Genomic DNA, 16474 nt, shown 5'->3' on the forward strand with positions numbered 1-16474 from the left:
CTCAACCTAGCCGAAAGAGAATGGAATGCACCCGGAACTTAAGTTCCTCCTCGTCTACATTAAAAATCTACAGAGTTTAATCTAGCTGTTTGAATTTTTTTTAAGGATTATATTTAGATAACGATGGACGCGTTGACTCCGTGTTAATGTCAGTGAAATGTCAATGTCTGGGTAAAATGTCTACTTTACAAATTGGTGATATCGACCTGAAAGAAATTGACATATGCGACGGCGACATCTGCTCCGAAGCGGAGAGCGGAGTTTTTGTAAACTCAGGTGCATTTTGCACAAACGAGTTTTCACCGTTCCGCAAATGGGCTCCAACAGGCCATGATGACATTAATATTACGGTACCGGACACAAATTCTGAATCCACCAATGGGACGAACACAACATTCTCCGTCTTGTCATCCAATTGCGCTCGAATACCTGCCAACGAGTCAGATGAAGATGATTCCAGAGCTTTGTCCCGTGCATCTATCGTGGACTGCCTGCTTGTGGAACTTTACGATACTTACTCCAGCAATAAGAGGAACGTGGATAGTTTGGACAGCTCAACCGAAGCGTCCAGCTCGGACGCGTTTTTCGGAAGGAGCAACACTGGGTCAAGTTTTCTGCAAGAGCTCCAAGAGAAGCACACAAGGCGACATCAGATGAATTACTTGGCTCAAAAAGGTTGGCAAAATTACTTGTTTCATTAAAAGGCTATAATTTTTGAAAGAGCACAGGCGCACACTGAACTATTATTATCCTAACTCTAACCTCAGTGTGTCTGGGTCGATTATTAGAGATCACTTTTATTGCTTCATTAGACTGAGCTCTTTATAAAACTTTTAAGTGTCATGATGCTGATGCGTCTTAGGAGTCCCGTCAGATGCGCATGCTCTTTCTTGAAAATTTTGAAGGGTGTACGGGGTTGCGCACACGCTGTACAGTTTGAAAAGCCATACAGTCTAATCTTTGTGTAGTTTAGTGATGAACGCGGAGATTAAAGGTCACGGCTTTTTTGGTAATGAGTTAATTGTTTATTGTGCACTCTCCTTGCGTCCTACGCTTTTCACTCATTGTCCCTCACAAAGTAATTTTTTGTGAGTATAGCAGTTTGCTCTATATACTACAAATTCATATTACGATTTCTATCTTCTAACACCAAGTGAAAGGTGAGTAAACAAATACAGAATTAACGGGCTCTACTTGATTTGAGTGACTGCACAAATGAGAGACTTAACTGAACTTTGTCTTTTTCAGTGTCCAAAACATTGTAACATCTCTCCACTGTTTACAGAGGTGATTGCAAAGGAGTTGTCACAGTTTCTTACACTGATAAGCTCACTAGTGCATTGCCACAATTCAAATGCCATAAAACAAAATTTGATAATAACATTTATGCTGATAAAGATATCCCAGAAGCGAAGTACACTTTTCACCGAACGTTCAACCATTATAAGCTCTACTGGCGGTGTTACATATGCTTATTAGCAAAAACAGCGTTAAGTAGGCTTGTGCCGTCTTTGTTTTAGATCCAGAAGAACTGAAGTGGATTATTCAGGAGGTAAAGTACAGAATCGGCATCCAGTCAGCTAAGCTTGTGCGACAGCTGAAGAGGAAGGACCGGCTCTACAACAAACTACAGAAGAACTGTGACATCATCACGGCGTGTCTACAAGCTGTGTCCCAGAAAAGACGTAATATCTCTCCCACTTTTCTCTCTTCTGCTGCTCCTTTTATATGGTCAAAAATGCTTTTACAGACACTTTTCTGTAAGTCTTAGACATATGAGCTTGTGTGTGGGGTTTTTTCCAAGACTGGTATAGAGAAATCTCTCTTAGATGTGGATAAATTTAAGCTCTTAATGCAACATAGTCTCTACTCTGTTTCTTCTGCGTTCAACCTTTGCAAAAATGCACAAGTGGAAGTTTAAAATTCATGATTCATTCAGGAACTAGGTGCTTAAGGAGCTCAGGTGAGGAAACATATCAAATTGCACTTGTTTTACCATCAACTCTAGGTCACCTCTAACATTCACAGTGCAGTAATGAAAGACCTATGGAATTGAGTATGTAACTGATCTGTAGTCATAGAATGACAACTGAGAGGAGGAAAACTAGATCAAATGTTGCTTTAGGATGCACAATTTAAAGATGCCAGAGTTATCAATATACATTACAGGAGATTATGTTGGTCTCTTTGTATCAGTAAAACATAAAGAGGTATTCAGAAAAGCTTCTAGTGTAGTCTTAGATTTGCTATCACAATGGGGTTAAGTGTGAAAACTTGCATAAGGCCTCACTGGGAACTCAATCACCATAATTTATTCGTATAATATTTTCTTTATGTGCTCTGATGTAAATGGGCCCTATAACTGTCATCAGTGAGCAATGTGTGAGTCATGAATATCCCACTTTAAATGCCCACTAACACATATTTGTGATTGTGAATCAGCGATTAATAAGTGAACATTCAAGTCAAAGTCATATGCAGCTAATGTTACATTAGAGCAGATCAGTCAGTATAATGGAGCAAATGTGAACACGTGTGTTCATGGGGAATTTTGTGCTGAATTTCCTTTTTTTCCTTTTGCTTTATCAACATGCTGCATGTCAGTCAGTGAGGAGCAGGTATAGTATATAAATGTCCTGAAAAGGGTCCTAAAATGGCCCTCCTCCTTCTCCCCTCTCTCTGTTCTTCTGCATGTTGTGTCTTTGTAAATAAGGCCAGATTCATGAGAAACACCAATCTCATTTTGATAACTGGCAAGTTTAATCAAAAGACTGACTGCATGAATCCGCTTCCCTGGAAGGGGTGGAATTTCACTTAAGTCAATAGGTTGCACAACAATTATAATTTTGTTAATACTGTATCATTGTGTCGGCTCAGATCATTTGTCTGAAGCTCAGAAAATGTTTGGAGCAAGGGACACCGTGATGGTTTTGTTATTACACCGCATAGGGCATAAGGTGACTTTACTGAAATGACAAAAGAAACTGGGAGTATCGCTCCTTGCGGGCTAACAATAGCATTTCTACACTGTACCCTATGATTATTGCAAAAATGAAATCTCTCTGCACCATCTTAGTAAATTTGCTTACTGCTTTAAACGTATTGAAGAGCCAACAAATCTAAGTGTAGACTTATGCATTAGTACACAGTTCATACATAAGGTATTGTCTCAATGCCAAAGGAGGTCAGGCACAGAACACATGATATATACTGTATGCTATATATAGTGTCTTTAGTGCCAACACCAGCATTTTTTTAAGATGACTACATTGTACTTATATACACGTGTCTCTTGTGTCTCATAAATACTGTGCCTAAACATATAACTGCATTTAGAATTGTGTAGGCTGCAGATCTGAGGTAAGTGACTGTGGAGTCCCATGTAAGATGTTTTCCCCTTCTAAGTGGCCCCTAACTAGGGTGATGAAACAACACCACTTGTAATAGTTCACCAACCAGAATATAACACAAGGATGCTCAGAGCAAGTGTTTAGGGACAGAAATGAAAATACACTGCACATAAGACACATGATGGAGTATGTGTATGTGACTGAAAGCAAGATGTACTTAATCTAGGTAGGACCTGTCTGTATGTGACCAGTGAGAGAACAGAATAAACCACTGGTCAAATGAGATGAGCATTGTTCTTTAGACAGTGGATGTTGTGTGTGTATGTCTTTCTGTACAGATCACAAATTCTGCATAGCTTTACACTTATATTGCGCGTTGTCGTTTGACCGTGCTATAATTGTGCAGGTACATGGCATTCTCAGGTTTACTTGCTGACCTTCAGATGACTTTCCTTGTCTCTGCTCTGCCTTATAAAAAATTTAATCTTACACATGATGAGCAAGTCGTTCATTTTCATAAATGTCCCTTAACTCAGGAATTGTCTATATATGATTTTATTCTATCTTGTTTATTTATTTATTGTTCTTTTGACGTCCCTCTCTTACGACATCCGAATCAACACATGAAGTGTTTAAGGTCTTTCACTGATTGTATAACATCATTAATAACTTTTCTTTCCCTTGCCACACGCGTTCTACATTGTATCCCCATCTGTTCAGTCTTCCGTGGCATGTAGTGTTAAAGTGCGTCTTAGAGTCATTCTGCATCGCCTCTGCAGCACCCCTCCCCTTCCCTCCAGTGACGCCGCATATGTGGGTGTATTCTGGAGACATCACCGTGAGAGAGCCTGATGCGGTGGCACACGGTCATTTGAAAACCTGTATGGTTGTCTATTAAAATATAGCTTTATATCATGATCTTAACGAGATATTTGTTTATTTAATGAGTAAAATGGACTTTTGGAAAGGTATCGCTGGAGAATGTCGGATGATCCAGCGTGAAAATAAACGGATGAATGAGCATCTGTTCTGATCAGGGGCAATTTCGTCCTCCGTTTTTATCGATTAGTTCGCCATATTTTTCTACTCGTTTAGATTTGTTTGGGCTTTTCTTTTGGATTAGGATATGAACTCGCCCTGAATGCTCCAACCAAGACCAAATTAGAACGCGGAAGGGACTGAAAGTGAAGACAAAGGAGATTTAATCGTTTTCAGATATTGTATTACTGCCCTTCAAATGAAGCAAGACAGGTTTGTCGCCTCGAGAAGGTCTAGGATTTGTGTGAAACGGCAGAATACCGGAGGAGTCAGTAACATCATCAGTAATGTCCTCAAGAAACGGAATGGCATCTCTAGAAAGGCCCCGCGCTTGCTCTGCACTCTGGAGCCAGGTGACTGTTCACATGACTTTAATTCATTTCTGAATTTGAACATAGTGGCTTTCGGCGTTGTTGACCCAACTTTGTCCTGAACAGACATTAGTGATGAGATTGGTGTCTCGCTTTAGCGTGGTTGGGGTTTGTTTGGAGTGTTAGGTCCTCTGTGTTATACACCACATTGTTTGATGAGGGATATATGTGACCGGATGTAGAGCAAATCAGCAACTCGTTTCTTCTCAAACTCCGTGTTTAAGGTCTTAGTCCGTTGGCAAGCACTGTTCGAATCGGCGTCTGATTATTGTTTTTTCCTATGCTCTCAGTGTACAGTGCTTTCCTGCCCACATTCAGCGCTGGTCATTTAATCTTTTCAAACGGGGAAGTAGGAGGGATCCAAATACAGTCGTTTAATCCCCGGAGCCAAGGCAAGACACTTATATGGTCTAAATTCAAAGATGAATTTAGGTTGTGAATCTGCAGGGCTATTTTGTGGACTGAGCACGGAGCTATGACAGAGATGGACACAGGTTGTAAGACATTAATTACTTCCTCATTAAGAGTAGCTCGGAGAACGCTGATGATATCATAAATAGACACAGTATTGCAACTCGGTGGTTGTGACCAGGAACAGCAATGGCTGCTGGAGTGTAAGCTGGAGTATCGCCGGAATTGTCGAGTTAGTTTTTCATCTGCGAATGAGAAAAACACTTTCTGTTCTTACGAATGTTACCGTTGTTACGAATGTTGCTGTACCGTTTGTAACTTGGTTGCTCACGTAACACAGTGTTCCTTTCCGGGAGAAGCAGTGAGTTTTTCTATCGTGGATATCGAGTTGAAACTGAGAGGAAGTGAGGAATCAGCACCATGGAGTGTTGGACAGCGGTTTCTCCGAACAAGACACGATAGCTCAACTTTCACACCAGTTTCTTCTCGATCATAGTCAAAATGTGTATTTCGTGGTATATTATACGGCCCGTACTTTACTTATAGCGTTATTGGAGACATGGCTTCTGTCATGTCGGCTAATAGCCGGTGTTAGGTAAGCTGGCCTGTTCGTTTTAATTGACCGGCCTCAAGATGAAAATGAACGCTTACGGATGTGCATCGTTAATTATTGACGAAGTCGTTTTTTCTGTTTTTTAAATGCGTTACAGTTTTTTTCCTGGCCTCTCGGTGAAATCCAGTCTTTCCCTCACTTTTTTCACAGGAAACGGAAATGAAATAAATTTAAAACGAATTCAGTTAGGGATGGGCTACATTGTTTATGAAACAGAAACAGACACTGCATGCATTTGCTCAGTGTTCATGTTTTTATAAGGAAGCATGCATTTGTGGTGCCTCAGTAATAAAGACGAGTAACATTTAACATTTTAAAAATTATTATTATTATTTTAGGGGTGGACACAAGGTTGAAATTCACTATCGAACCATCTCTGGGAAAGAACGGCTTTCAACAGGTACGTACAAATGGAAAGTTCGAATATCTTGCTGTCTGTGTTTGCTTTTGTTGCTCTGTCCCAAGAGAAGAGAGGAACAGTTTGTACCTGTGTGTATACCTCTGTCTTTGGGGCCTGAGTGGTGTGTGTCTTTGGGAGTAAATGATGACTGTTTTTTTTTTTGTTTTGTTTTTTACAGTGGTATGATGCTCTGAAAGCAGTTGCAAGACTCCCTACTGGAATCCCCAAGGAGTGGAGGAAGAGGGTATGTCAACTCTCTATTTCTTTCCGCCAGTGCACAATAACCTATATGTAAATATATACACTCCTTTGATGTGCTAAATGTCAGCAGAAAGGTGTCATAAAAGTTTTGATCACTGATAATGTGTGTTGGTTTGATTTTGAACTAGGTGTGGTTAACTTTGGCTGACCAGTACCTCCACAGTATCTCTATAGACTGGGAAAAGACTTTGAGATTTGCTTTCAATGACCGCAGTAATCCAGATGATGACTCTCTTGGCATCCAGATTGTTAAGGTAAATATAGCAATGGAGGTGCCTTCTCTAACACTTAAAAAAAAACCCAAAGATCCTGTCTCAGGTTAAAACTGTAACCTCCATTATTTGTATCCTACTGTATAAAACCGCCATATGAATAAAGCAGTTTGGGTCTTTCTTTCCTTTTTTTCGGGTTGGATTAAACTTTTATGTTATTTTTTCTTCATCAGCTCAAATTTGTTTCTTCTATAAGAAGCTATGTATTTAGCCTTTCAATGTAAAAATGGTCCAGATGTCCACAAATGCTTCCAGTAAATATTTGATTGGCCAAGGAACACAGTAGGTTGAAAGCAGAATGGTTGTAAGTTGGAGATATTTAGTAGAATAAAATGGATGAAGTGGAATAGGGCAGGTAGAATGTTAAAGGCCTGGCAGGATGTTTACCTAGGGTTGTACGTCAACACTAAGTGTTTAATGGAATACAGTCTGCTGTTGTTTTTTCCCTCCTGGGTGCAAATGCATAATGAATCACAATGCACTTCAAGATCAAAGTCCATTTTCTGTCTCTCTCTCTCTCTCTCTCTCTCTCCCTCTCTCCCCCTCTCCTTCACCCCCCCTTCCTGCTACACACACACTCATCCTCTACTGATTGTTTTATCCTACCATATTTGCCTGTTCTCTTGCTCTCTACTTTACCTTGAGACAGCTCGAGTATCATGTACATTGTACATTTAATAGTGTTCAAGTATCTCCATTTGAGTTCAGAGGACTTTTATCCCTGTTATAGCAGCTTAAAGCCAGTTGACCCAATGTACATGCGGCCTCTATGGAGAGAAAAGAAAATATATGAGTAGATGAGGAGAAATGCTTTTGTGTGCGTGTAGATTTATGTATTTACTTCATTTTTTTCTTGTGTAATTTTCAGGACCTGCACAGGACCGGGTGCAGTTCCTACTGCGGTCAGGAGGCTGAGCAGGACAGGGTGGTACTGAAACGTGTGCTATTGGCGTATGCGCGCTGGAATAAGACTGTGGGCTACTGTCAGGGCTTCAACGTGCTGGCGGCCCTTATCCTCGAGGTAACCGAGGGCAACGAGGGAGATGCACTCAAGGTTAGTGTACACTGGTAAATTAAATCATAACTTCCTGGAGCTTACTCAGCCATAACTTCCAAACCCTTGACTGAAGACATACTTGGAGTGCTATTTGGCTTAAATCTCTGATTCTCCTCTACATCTTATGAGATGGAAACATCTTAGCAAAGACGTAGCAATGCATGAAATTGTTTTTAAATTACTGTATGGAGAAGACCGATAACTTTCTGTCTAAAAGTGTTGTTCATCTATCTGACAATTAATGCCATGCTTGTTTACAATGCAGTGTCATTGAGTATGTTATTAACTCCTTGCTTGGTGAATTTTTTTCTCAGTGTATTTCTGTATTCTGTTTTCTGTGTACCACAGAGAATAGACTTCTTTTCCCAAAACCACTCGGACAAAATTACTTTTTTTTATCCATGCAGGTGATGATCTATCTGATTGACAAAGTATTACCAGACAGCTACTTTGCCAACAACCTCCGAGCACTTTCTGTGGATATGGCAGTGTTTAGGGACTTACTGAGGCTGAAACTTCCAGAACTTTCTCAGCATCTCCACCACCTACAGAAAAAAGCTAATCGAGAAGGGGGAGGTGTGTGGCATTCTTAACAATACCTGCAGTATCTTCTATCTGTTATATTTAGATACTGGTTTATTATCTCTTTTTCCATCTCTTCATTGTCTCTTTCTGCCTCTTCACTTTGTGGCTTGGGAAGCTCAGTCTTTAGTTATATAAAAGAGGGCAGATATAACATGCAAATTCCTTTGTGTCCTTGTCAGTATGATGCAGTAAAGGGCTATGGACATGTTTCTACAGATATGTTTTATGGATTTAGAGTACTACCGTATATACTTTTCACTCCTGAGTTGCATCATTTAGCAGAGTCATAGTTATGAATAGTAACACTAGGTGAAGTAGATGTGTGGATGACATGTTTTTGAATTTTTCATTGTGTTTCCACTTGTCACTGCATGTTCATTCATGTCTCTCCATGTTTCTCTGTCTCCTCATATCACTCCATGTTTCTTTGCTTTGCCAAGTGCCTTTACATGGTTTGCCATGTATCTCCATATTTTCACCATCTCTTCACACCTCTGTACCCACCATCACATACCTCAGTGTCTTTTCACATCTTTTGACATGTCTCAGTATTGCTTTTTTTAATCTCTATGTCTCCTCATGACTTGTCTCTGTGTTGCAGGTAGCTACGAGCCTCCGCTGACCAACGTATTCACCATGCAGTGGTTCCTCACCATGTTTGCCACCTGTTTGCCCCACCACACTGTGCTGAAGATATGGGACTCTGTCTTCTTCCAGGGGTCTGAGGTGCTGCTTCGTGTTGCCTTGGCAATCTGGTCCAAACTGGGAGAGTGAGTGGGCAAACCTGTCTCTATTTATGCACAAAGGGAAGAATATCTGTTAACATGGAACGACAGCATTACAGCACTCAAACTATTTAAACCACAGTTTTTATTTTGTTCGTTTGTTACCATACAGGTTGGAATTATAATACATTGAGGTGTCTTAAACTTCTTCTCTTTCTTGCCCTCTCTCTCCTCTCTCTTTTTCTCTCTCTCTCTCTCAGGAGAATTGAGGACTGTCAGAGTGCAGATGAGTTCTATAGCACTATGGGCTGTCTGACCCAGGAGATGCTGGAACACAACCTCATTGACTCTAATGACCTCATGCAGGTGAGTTTCTGAACTAGAGCAGAACATACCACTGTTTTACAGTGTTGACACATGAAGATACTGTATAAGGCTGAGGAATGTGTTTCCCCTCATCTGTTGGTTTTGTTGTGTGTGAGGTGATTCGTCCATTCTTTGTTTTATTATACATATACCACTAGTAAACTATGATGGATTCTTCCAAACTCTGCTGAATATTTCCGGTAAAATTATGTACATGTTATGGAAATAAAATAAGAGATTTCCAAATTACAAAATCAGTTAGCTTTCATAATCTCGAATTTCATCTCATTCCATTCATAACTCAGAGATTACAGATGTGCCCTATATTTGTATGGAGGTGTCTGGTGTGTGTTGCTATTTTCTTCTTGTTCTTTTTTTCTTAGACCGTATACTCCATGGCACCTTTCCCTTTCCCCCAGCTGGCTGAGCTGAGGGAGAAATACACCTATAACATAACCCCTTTCCCTGCTCCGGTCAAGGCTAACAGCAGGTGTGTAACCAATCCAGAGCAGCCAGGTTTAAGTTTCACACACAACTTTCAGTCATATCTCACTCTGTGAGCTGGGAAGCTTAGTGTTTAACTATATAAAGGAGAAGAGATATAACATGCAAATCCCCTTGTGTCCTTGGCAACCACATCTTTCAGAGTAGTGATAACTGCTCGACCCCTGTGAGAGTGCACCCTGTGAGACCATGTACTGTGTAATTTGAATAAAATGTACTCTTTGTGGGCTTTACCAGTTGTCAGAGATATGCTACAGTGAAGGGCTATGGACATGTTTGTATAGATATGTATATGGAGTATTACTGTGTATATTTTTCACTCCTGATTTCATCATTTAATAGAGTTAGAGATGAATAGTAATGTATTTTAGTATTTTCATCAACAGTCAAGAAAAAAGTTCAGTGTATCTCCTTGATGTTACATGCATGGCATAAAATTTGAAAACCTCCATTTTGCCATATCAAATACAGAAAAAATAGAGCAAAATGATTTTTAAAATTTATTTTCAGATTAATAATACTTAATATTGCTGATTTGTTCGTTCATAGAGAACAGGAATGTGAAATGAAGCATTCTGTAAAGTCCTGAGAATCTTTTTAGTCTTTTTGTATGAAATAATCATAGCTTCCATTCTAAAAGGAGCAGTAAATGAGTCTGGGAGTTATTTTTCAGTCACATTGTGTTAGCATCCAGGGTCAGTGTGTGGTCAAGGCATTACACTGTATGACAGCATAGTGATCAAATCTACGTAAAGGTCTTACAAGATATGTCTACCTTCTAACTTAATCTGAGTTTAAAATTCATATGGAAGGAAAACGTGTGACACGAAACACATATATTACAAATTAGAAACAAGATTTTTTTTCCGTTCAAATTAAAATAATCTGTAAAAACATTTTGTGTCTCCAGCCTGATAGTGTAACCTGGCAAAAGTATCTTAGAAACCTCTACATGAGCTTCCAAGTGAATCCCCTTAAATATCTATTAAACCCATTAACATACCCACTGAATCTGTTAAAATGTCTACTGAAATTGCCATAGATTCTGGAAGGACTATAAAGATCCATCTGAATGCTGCCTCTTTATCTCTGTTGTCAGTCTTATACTGAACTGTGGCTTGTTTGTTTGTGCCTCCTGTAGTCAGAGCGGCCATGGCTGGGAGAGTGATGATGATGGAGACGTAGATGATGAAGATTCTCTCATCACTGCTCTGGGGTGTCTGGGACCCTTAGGTGGACTGCTGGCCCCTGAGATGCAGAGATACCAGAAGCATCTGAAAGGTGAGTTTGTGCTAAACCTTGGTTCCTCTAGGCTCCTGTGTGATTAGTAATGTTTGTGCACTCTCACCATATTAAACAGATTAAAATATTAAAGCTTTTTTTAAACACTGAAGAGTATTTCAAGTACTTTGTCAAATACAACCACACTCTGAATCTACATCTCTTGTAGGTGATTTTGGAGTAGAAATACCATTTTATGAATTGTTTTTAATATTAGTGTGTTAGTGAACATTTGAATGCCTCTCCCACTGACAGCTGGAACATGTGAGCACCGAGGCACTGGAGTCTTGAAGCAGTGGAGTCTTAGAGAATTAAAGAACTCTTTACTGCTGTCAATTCCCCACTCCCTCCACTGACCATAAAGAAAAAAAAACAGCTCTTTTATAACTGTTCTGTGTCTAATGGCCTCTGAGCCAGTGTCTTGTCACACACTTACTTAAATTTCTCACTCTTGTTCTCTCTCTACAGAGCAGCATGGTGAACAAAGCCCTCGCTGTAGCAGTATGGCAGAGGTGAGTCCCGGGGCAGTGGGCGCAGGACGGGCGGAGCACCAGGCTACTATTAACAGCATGATGCTGGAGAGAATGAGTACAGACATCAATGCATTGAAGAAACAATACTCGCGCATCAAGAGACGCCAGCAACAACAGGCCAGCCTGCTCTATATCCACACAGGTGACCAGGCATACAGACCTCAGAGACACACTCGTTCATATACGCACACCCCTCCCCCTTCAGTCTCTGCAGTGTTGAACCGCAAGTAACTCTATTCACTTCATTGACCAATGTGAATTAAAATAAGTTGAAGCTTGCACAGGAAAATCTGGATGGAATTTATTATCAGTTTATCACATGAGTTAATATTGGTTCACTCTGAGACATAGTCTGACTCTGCTGTCTGTCTTTACTGTCGCTACCGTATGGCCACAGTTGTACAGCCGGGACAGATGACTGTGTTGTGAGTCTGGATGGTGTGGAATACAGGCCCTGTCCTGTCAGTGACATACGATTAAATAATGCATAAATATCCTGTTGTGTTTCCTATGACCCACAGACACAGTCTGTCTCCCAGTAAACTGTCTTTTTCTCTAATGTTTATTTTTCTTTTGGCTATATGTGGTTCATAATAAGTATCAATATGTACATACATAGGCTGTCAACTACCCAGTGGTATTTTTCATGTGTGAAAAAGTTTTTTTTTTTTCCATCTTCTTTTTTGTTTTGCCAATGTGTTTCCTCTCAATGAATTCCTCAGGTACTCAAGCAGACCCCATTAGTGCCTGTTCAAGTGACAACAGTAAGCAACCCAGTGACTAAAGTGCTCATCTTTATACAGACCAAATTAAACTTTTTTTTACCTTTAGCGCATTACATAGGGTGCTAGGAAGTTGATTCTGCTGTTGGTGAATTAATCTGGGGATATTTCTGCTAATCTCAGAGGTCTCAGATGTGCATTGTAGCTTGGTTGGCTTTTCATTTGTCAGTGAGGGTGATTCCAGTCAGCTTAAACTCTTGCTTTTCAACTCTCTCAATCTTGGGGAAGCTGCTTGCTGCCGTACAATAGCTGCTTAGTGATTAATTGAACAGACACTCAGGATTTTTGAGAGCTTAGCTATGGGAGTTGATTCTTTTAAAGAGTACTGAAAAATGTTTAACTACACAGAAATCTCCTGTAATGAAATAAGCAGAAAGCCTACATTCAAAATAATACATTCATGTAATGCTGGTGGAGACAATAACATTATTTCTGGGAAGCCACAGTACTAGTATGATACTACTTTGCATCTTGGCTGTCTTTCTATCTCTCCCTCATAGGGGTGTAATGGTACACAGAAGTCACGGTTCGGTTCACACCACGGTTTGGACATCACGGTTCGGTACGAGTTCGGTACAACAGGAAAAAAGCAAAAAAAAAAAAAAAAAAGCATAAGGCTAGGTTTCTTCCAGTTTGTTCCACTTAGCGTCATACAGTCCCCTGTGAGATACTTGGTACAGCCCGTAGTGCATTATAGTTGCCACAGAATGGAAATCATGATTTTCCTTGCTCTTTTGAATTTGCTAAGATGAATGTGCTACAGAAATACTGTAAAAGTGTGAAAACATACATTCTCCTCCTGCAGCTGTACAAGCCTTTCTACAGCCCTTTCTGAATTCTGTGTGTTTGTGACGTCACAACTGCACATGGCCGCCTCTAATGGCGTGTAACCAATCGTAGGCTATTGACAGCCAGCGTTGCTATTATTCAATCGGAAATGTGTTCTACTTCTTACTACAACGTACTGGTAAACAAGGACACAAGGTCCTTGAAAACTTGTATTGTCATTTGTTTGTACCACAATCAGATCCCAAATCTTAGAGAAAAGAGAACAAACCAACAGTAGAGTGAAATGAGAGACTTGCGCTTGTGATGTTCCACATTACGTTCGTCAATCTTCGCGCATAGGCTAACCTGTATTCTCCATACAGCTGCGCGCACCGAACCGTAACGACTGTGCCGTGACGGTTCAGGACGAATACACGTACCGTTACACCCCTACTCCTTCAGCAGCTACTTCTCCCTGATTCTCCTTCTGCCACACATTTAGGTATTTACCCCTCAACCTCTTTTTCTTATATTTCAGATAAGTGTCCAGCCACCAGTGTCCTAGCCTCCCAGGTACACCCTTCCCCAATGGTCAATCATCTCCTCTTGGGAAGGAAGCCAAGAGGAGGTCACCGAAGCTCCAGGAACAGTATTGCCCACAGCCCGGGGTTCTGCACTGCGCCCCTGCCCCAGGGTCACTCCACCCCCTCCACGGATGAGGCAGTGAGGACCCGGCTGCACTCTCCCTGGCGTTCCCATATGCGTGCTCACCGCAGGAACATTGCCCGAGCGCGTGCACAGCTGGGCTTTGTCGATTCGTTCAGTTTAGAGGAAGAACCGGAAAGAAGAACTTCAGAGACAGCATCGTCGCAGCCAGAGGAAGGACAGATTACAAATGAAGAAGAAAGCAAAGAAAAAGAGGAGGAGAGAATGAAAGATGATGGAAGTGAGCGACAGGAAGAGGTGGTTGTTGAGGATGGACAGTCAGATCTCTCTCTGCAGAACTCCAGTGAAGAGGAGAAGAGAGAGGAGAAGGTGGAGCAGGTAGAGCAACAACTGGCTTCACTAGAACTGGAACCTGGACCTGAGCTGTCAACTTTAACTCAGGATGAACCGTCACCGAGAACAGAACCAGACCCAGTACCAGAGGTAAACCCGGTACCTCCAGCTCTAACGACACCTAAATGTCGCCCTGGCTCTGATTCCTCCAGTTCAGACAGTGGGGGTTCTCTCAGGCACACACCCTCATCAGGACCTCCCAAAGCCCAACAAATCTTCTCCCCTTTCCCCTGTGTCAAAACCCCTCGGAAATCAGCTGCTGCTCGAAACCTTGGCCTCTATGGACCCACCTCCAGGACTCCCACAGTGCACTTCCCTCAGATGAGCAGGGGCATAAACCGGGTGAGCAGTGGCGTCTCTTCTTCCACCAGGAGGCGATGATGAACAGCTGCTCTCTTAGTTTGCACTTGATTTTCCTTCGAGTGCTGTAGAATGAAGCACATGAAGTATGCAAATCTAGAATTACTCTGTACAACCTGCCTTGCAGCTGAGTTTTACTTAGACAGTGTAAAGACTACAATCTGAATGTTCTTTCATCACACACCTAAAAGTAATGAATATGTGAGATCAACATAGATGAAGGACTGAATGTGTAAGAGCACTGCAGTAAATTAAGATTTGGTGTTCTGTAGTCCCTATGATCATCAAGGGCTCCCATAGCACAATGTCATGTTTTAGTAAGCACTGAAGATGCTTATTTTTCCCTTATAAACATCAGACACGTGTAGGAAAAATGCATGGAGCTCTTTCAGTAGAACAGTGTAACAGTGCTGCATGTTACAAAGCCAAGGTCTCAGTGGACGTGTCTCTGCATCTATACACAAGGAAAATCAAAGAAACACAGACCACTCTAAATAAAAAATCTACTCTTCAGTCAGTTATATCTACTTTATTGATGTGGACAATTAATGTCACTCAGCTAGTCTTATCAATGTCTTGTCAGTGCATGGGGAAAAAAAAAACACACTGAACACTGAAACACTGGTCCTTAAGTGTCCTACTGGACCAGCAGCCATCTTTCAGATAAGAACACCTCTTTTTTAGTCATATCAAAAGACTGGCATCTTCTGTCTCAAATATCAGATGTTCTCATCTTTTCCATTTCTATGACCTGGTTTTACACTAGCCACAGGTCTCTCATCTCCTCCTCTGATCAGTCAGAATTTTCAGTGTAGTTAAATTTGTTCATATCATGTCCCCAACCTATCAGACTCTTTACTCTGCAGCAGATATTAGGTTGTGAGCTGTATGTGCCTTATTCATTTATCGCTGATTCAGTTAAACCATTCCACTTTGTCCTCACCATGAGGTTCTCCACACGTCTGGAAAACACATCAAATTTAATATGCTTCCTGAATTTCTTTCCTTATCTATCTCTGGAAACAAATGTTCAATTGATTACTGTTTTTCTGTCTAATGAAATGGTACACAAACCCTTATTTGGTGTTCTAATGATCACTGAACACAATAACAACAAATAAAACACCAAAAAAAAAAAAAAATGGCACTAGATTGTGTGAGAAGTATTTACTACGTGCTGCGTCGCTGAGGTCCTGTTGAGACACAGGGTTGGAAAGCTGCTGTCAGGACTTGACTGCGTTGTCTGTAGTTTCTCAGAGAATGAGTGAAAATGTCAGGTCCCAGCTTGACTGATTAAAAAAAAACACTCCCATGGTTCTGTTGAGAAAGAAAATTGTCATACTTTCAGTCATCAAAGCCCTGACAAAGTCTTTGTCAGTTAATGATGCAGTTTAAATATTGAGATCTACAATGGAGGCAAAAAAGCTATTTCCTTTATGGATGCTCCAACTTAACAGATATTATGTTGCTGAACGATTTTCACCACAATGTCTTAATTGATCTAAATGTGTTTTCTGTCTCTTTGTGACCAATAGGGGGCAGTACACGCATTTAAATATCCTCCTGAGTCATTCAGTGGACTCAGCCCTTTGTAATAAGTTCTGGACTTTGGAAAGCTGAGGAGGAAGTGGAAGTGCTTCCTTTAGAATGAACTGCCGTGTTGCTCTTGGTGAAAACTGAAATGTACTGTCTCAAAACAGTCGCTAGGAGAATAGTGTATTTTTAAAATGTAGCTATA

General features: G+C 40.8%; 1 protein-coding gene across 1 annotated transcript; it reads left to right on the forward strand.

Moving 5' to 3' along the window:
- Nucleotides 1-176: 176 nt before the first annotated feature.
- tbc1d30 (TBC1 domain family, member 30) lies at nucleotides 177-14757 on the forward strand. Its single transcript, XM_030787900.1, has 13 exons — nucleotides 177-675; nucleotides 1521-1685; nucleotides 6122-6183; nucleotides 6362-6427; nucleotides 6573-6698; nucleotides 7585-7770; nucleotides 8181-8349; nucleotides 8960-9128; nucleotides 9344-9449; nucleotides 9833-9939; nucleotides 11095-11234; nucleotides 11703-11942; nucleotides 13820-14757. Exons 1-13 carry the CDS (start codon nucleotides 177-179, stop codon nucleotides 14755-14757), a joined length of 2973 nt encoding a protein of 990 aa, XP_030643760.1.
- The last annotated feature ends 1717 nt before the right edge of the window (nucleotides 14758-16474 follow it).

The sequence above is a fragment of the Chanos chanos genome, chromosome 1 (genome assembly GCF_902362185.1).
Source record: "Chanos chanos chromosome 1, fChaCha1.1, whole genome shotgun sequence".
In the NCBI taxonomy this organism is placed as follows: Eukaryota; Metazoa; Chordata; class Actinopteri; order Gonorynchiformes; family Chanidae; genus Chanos; species Chanos chanos.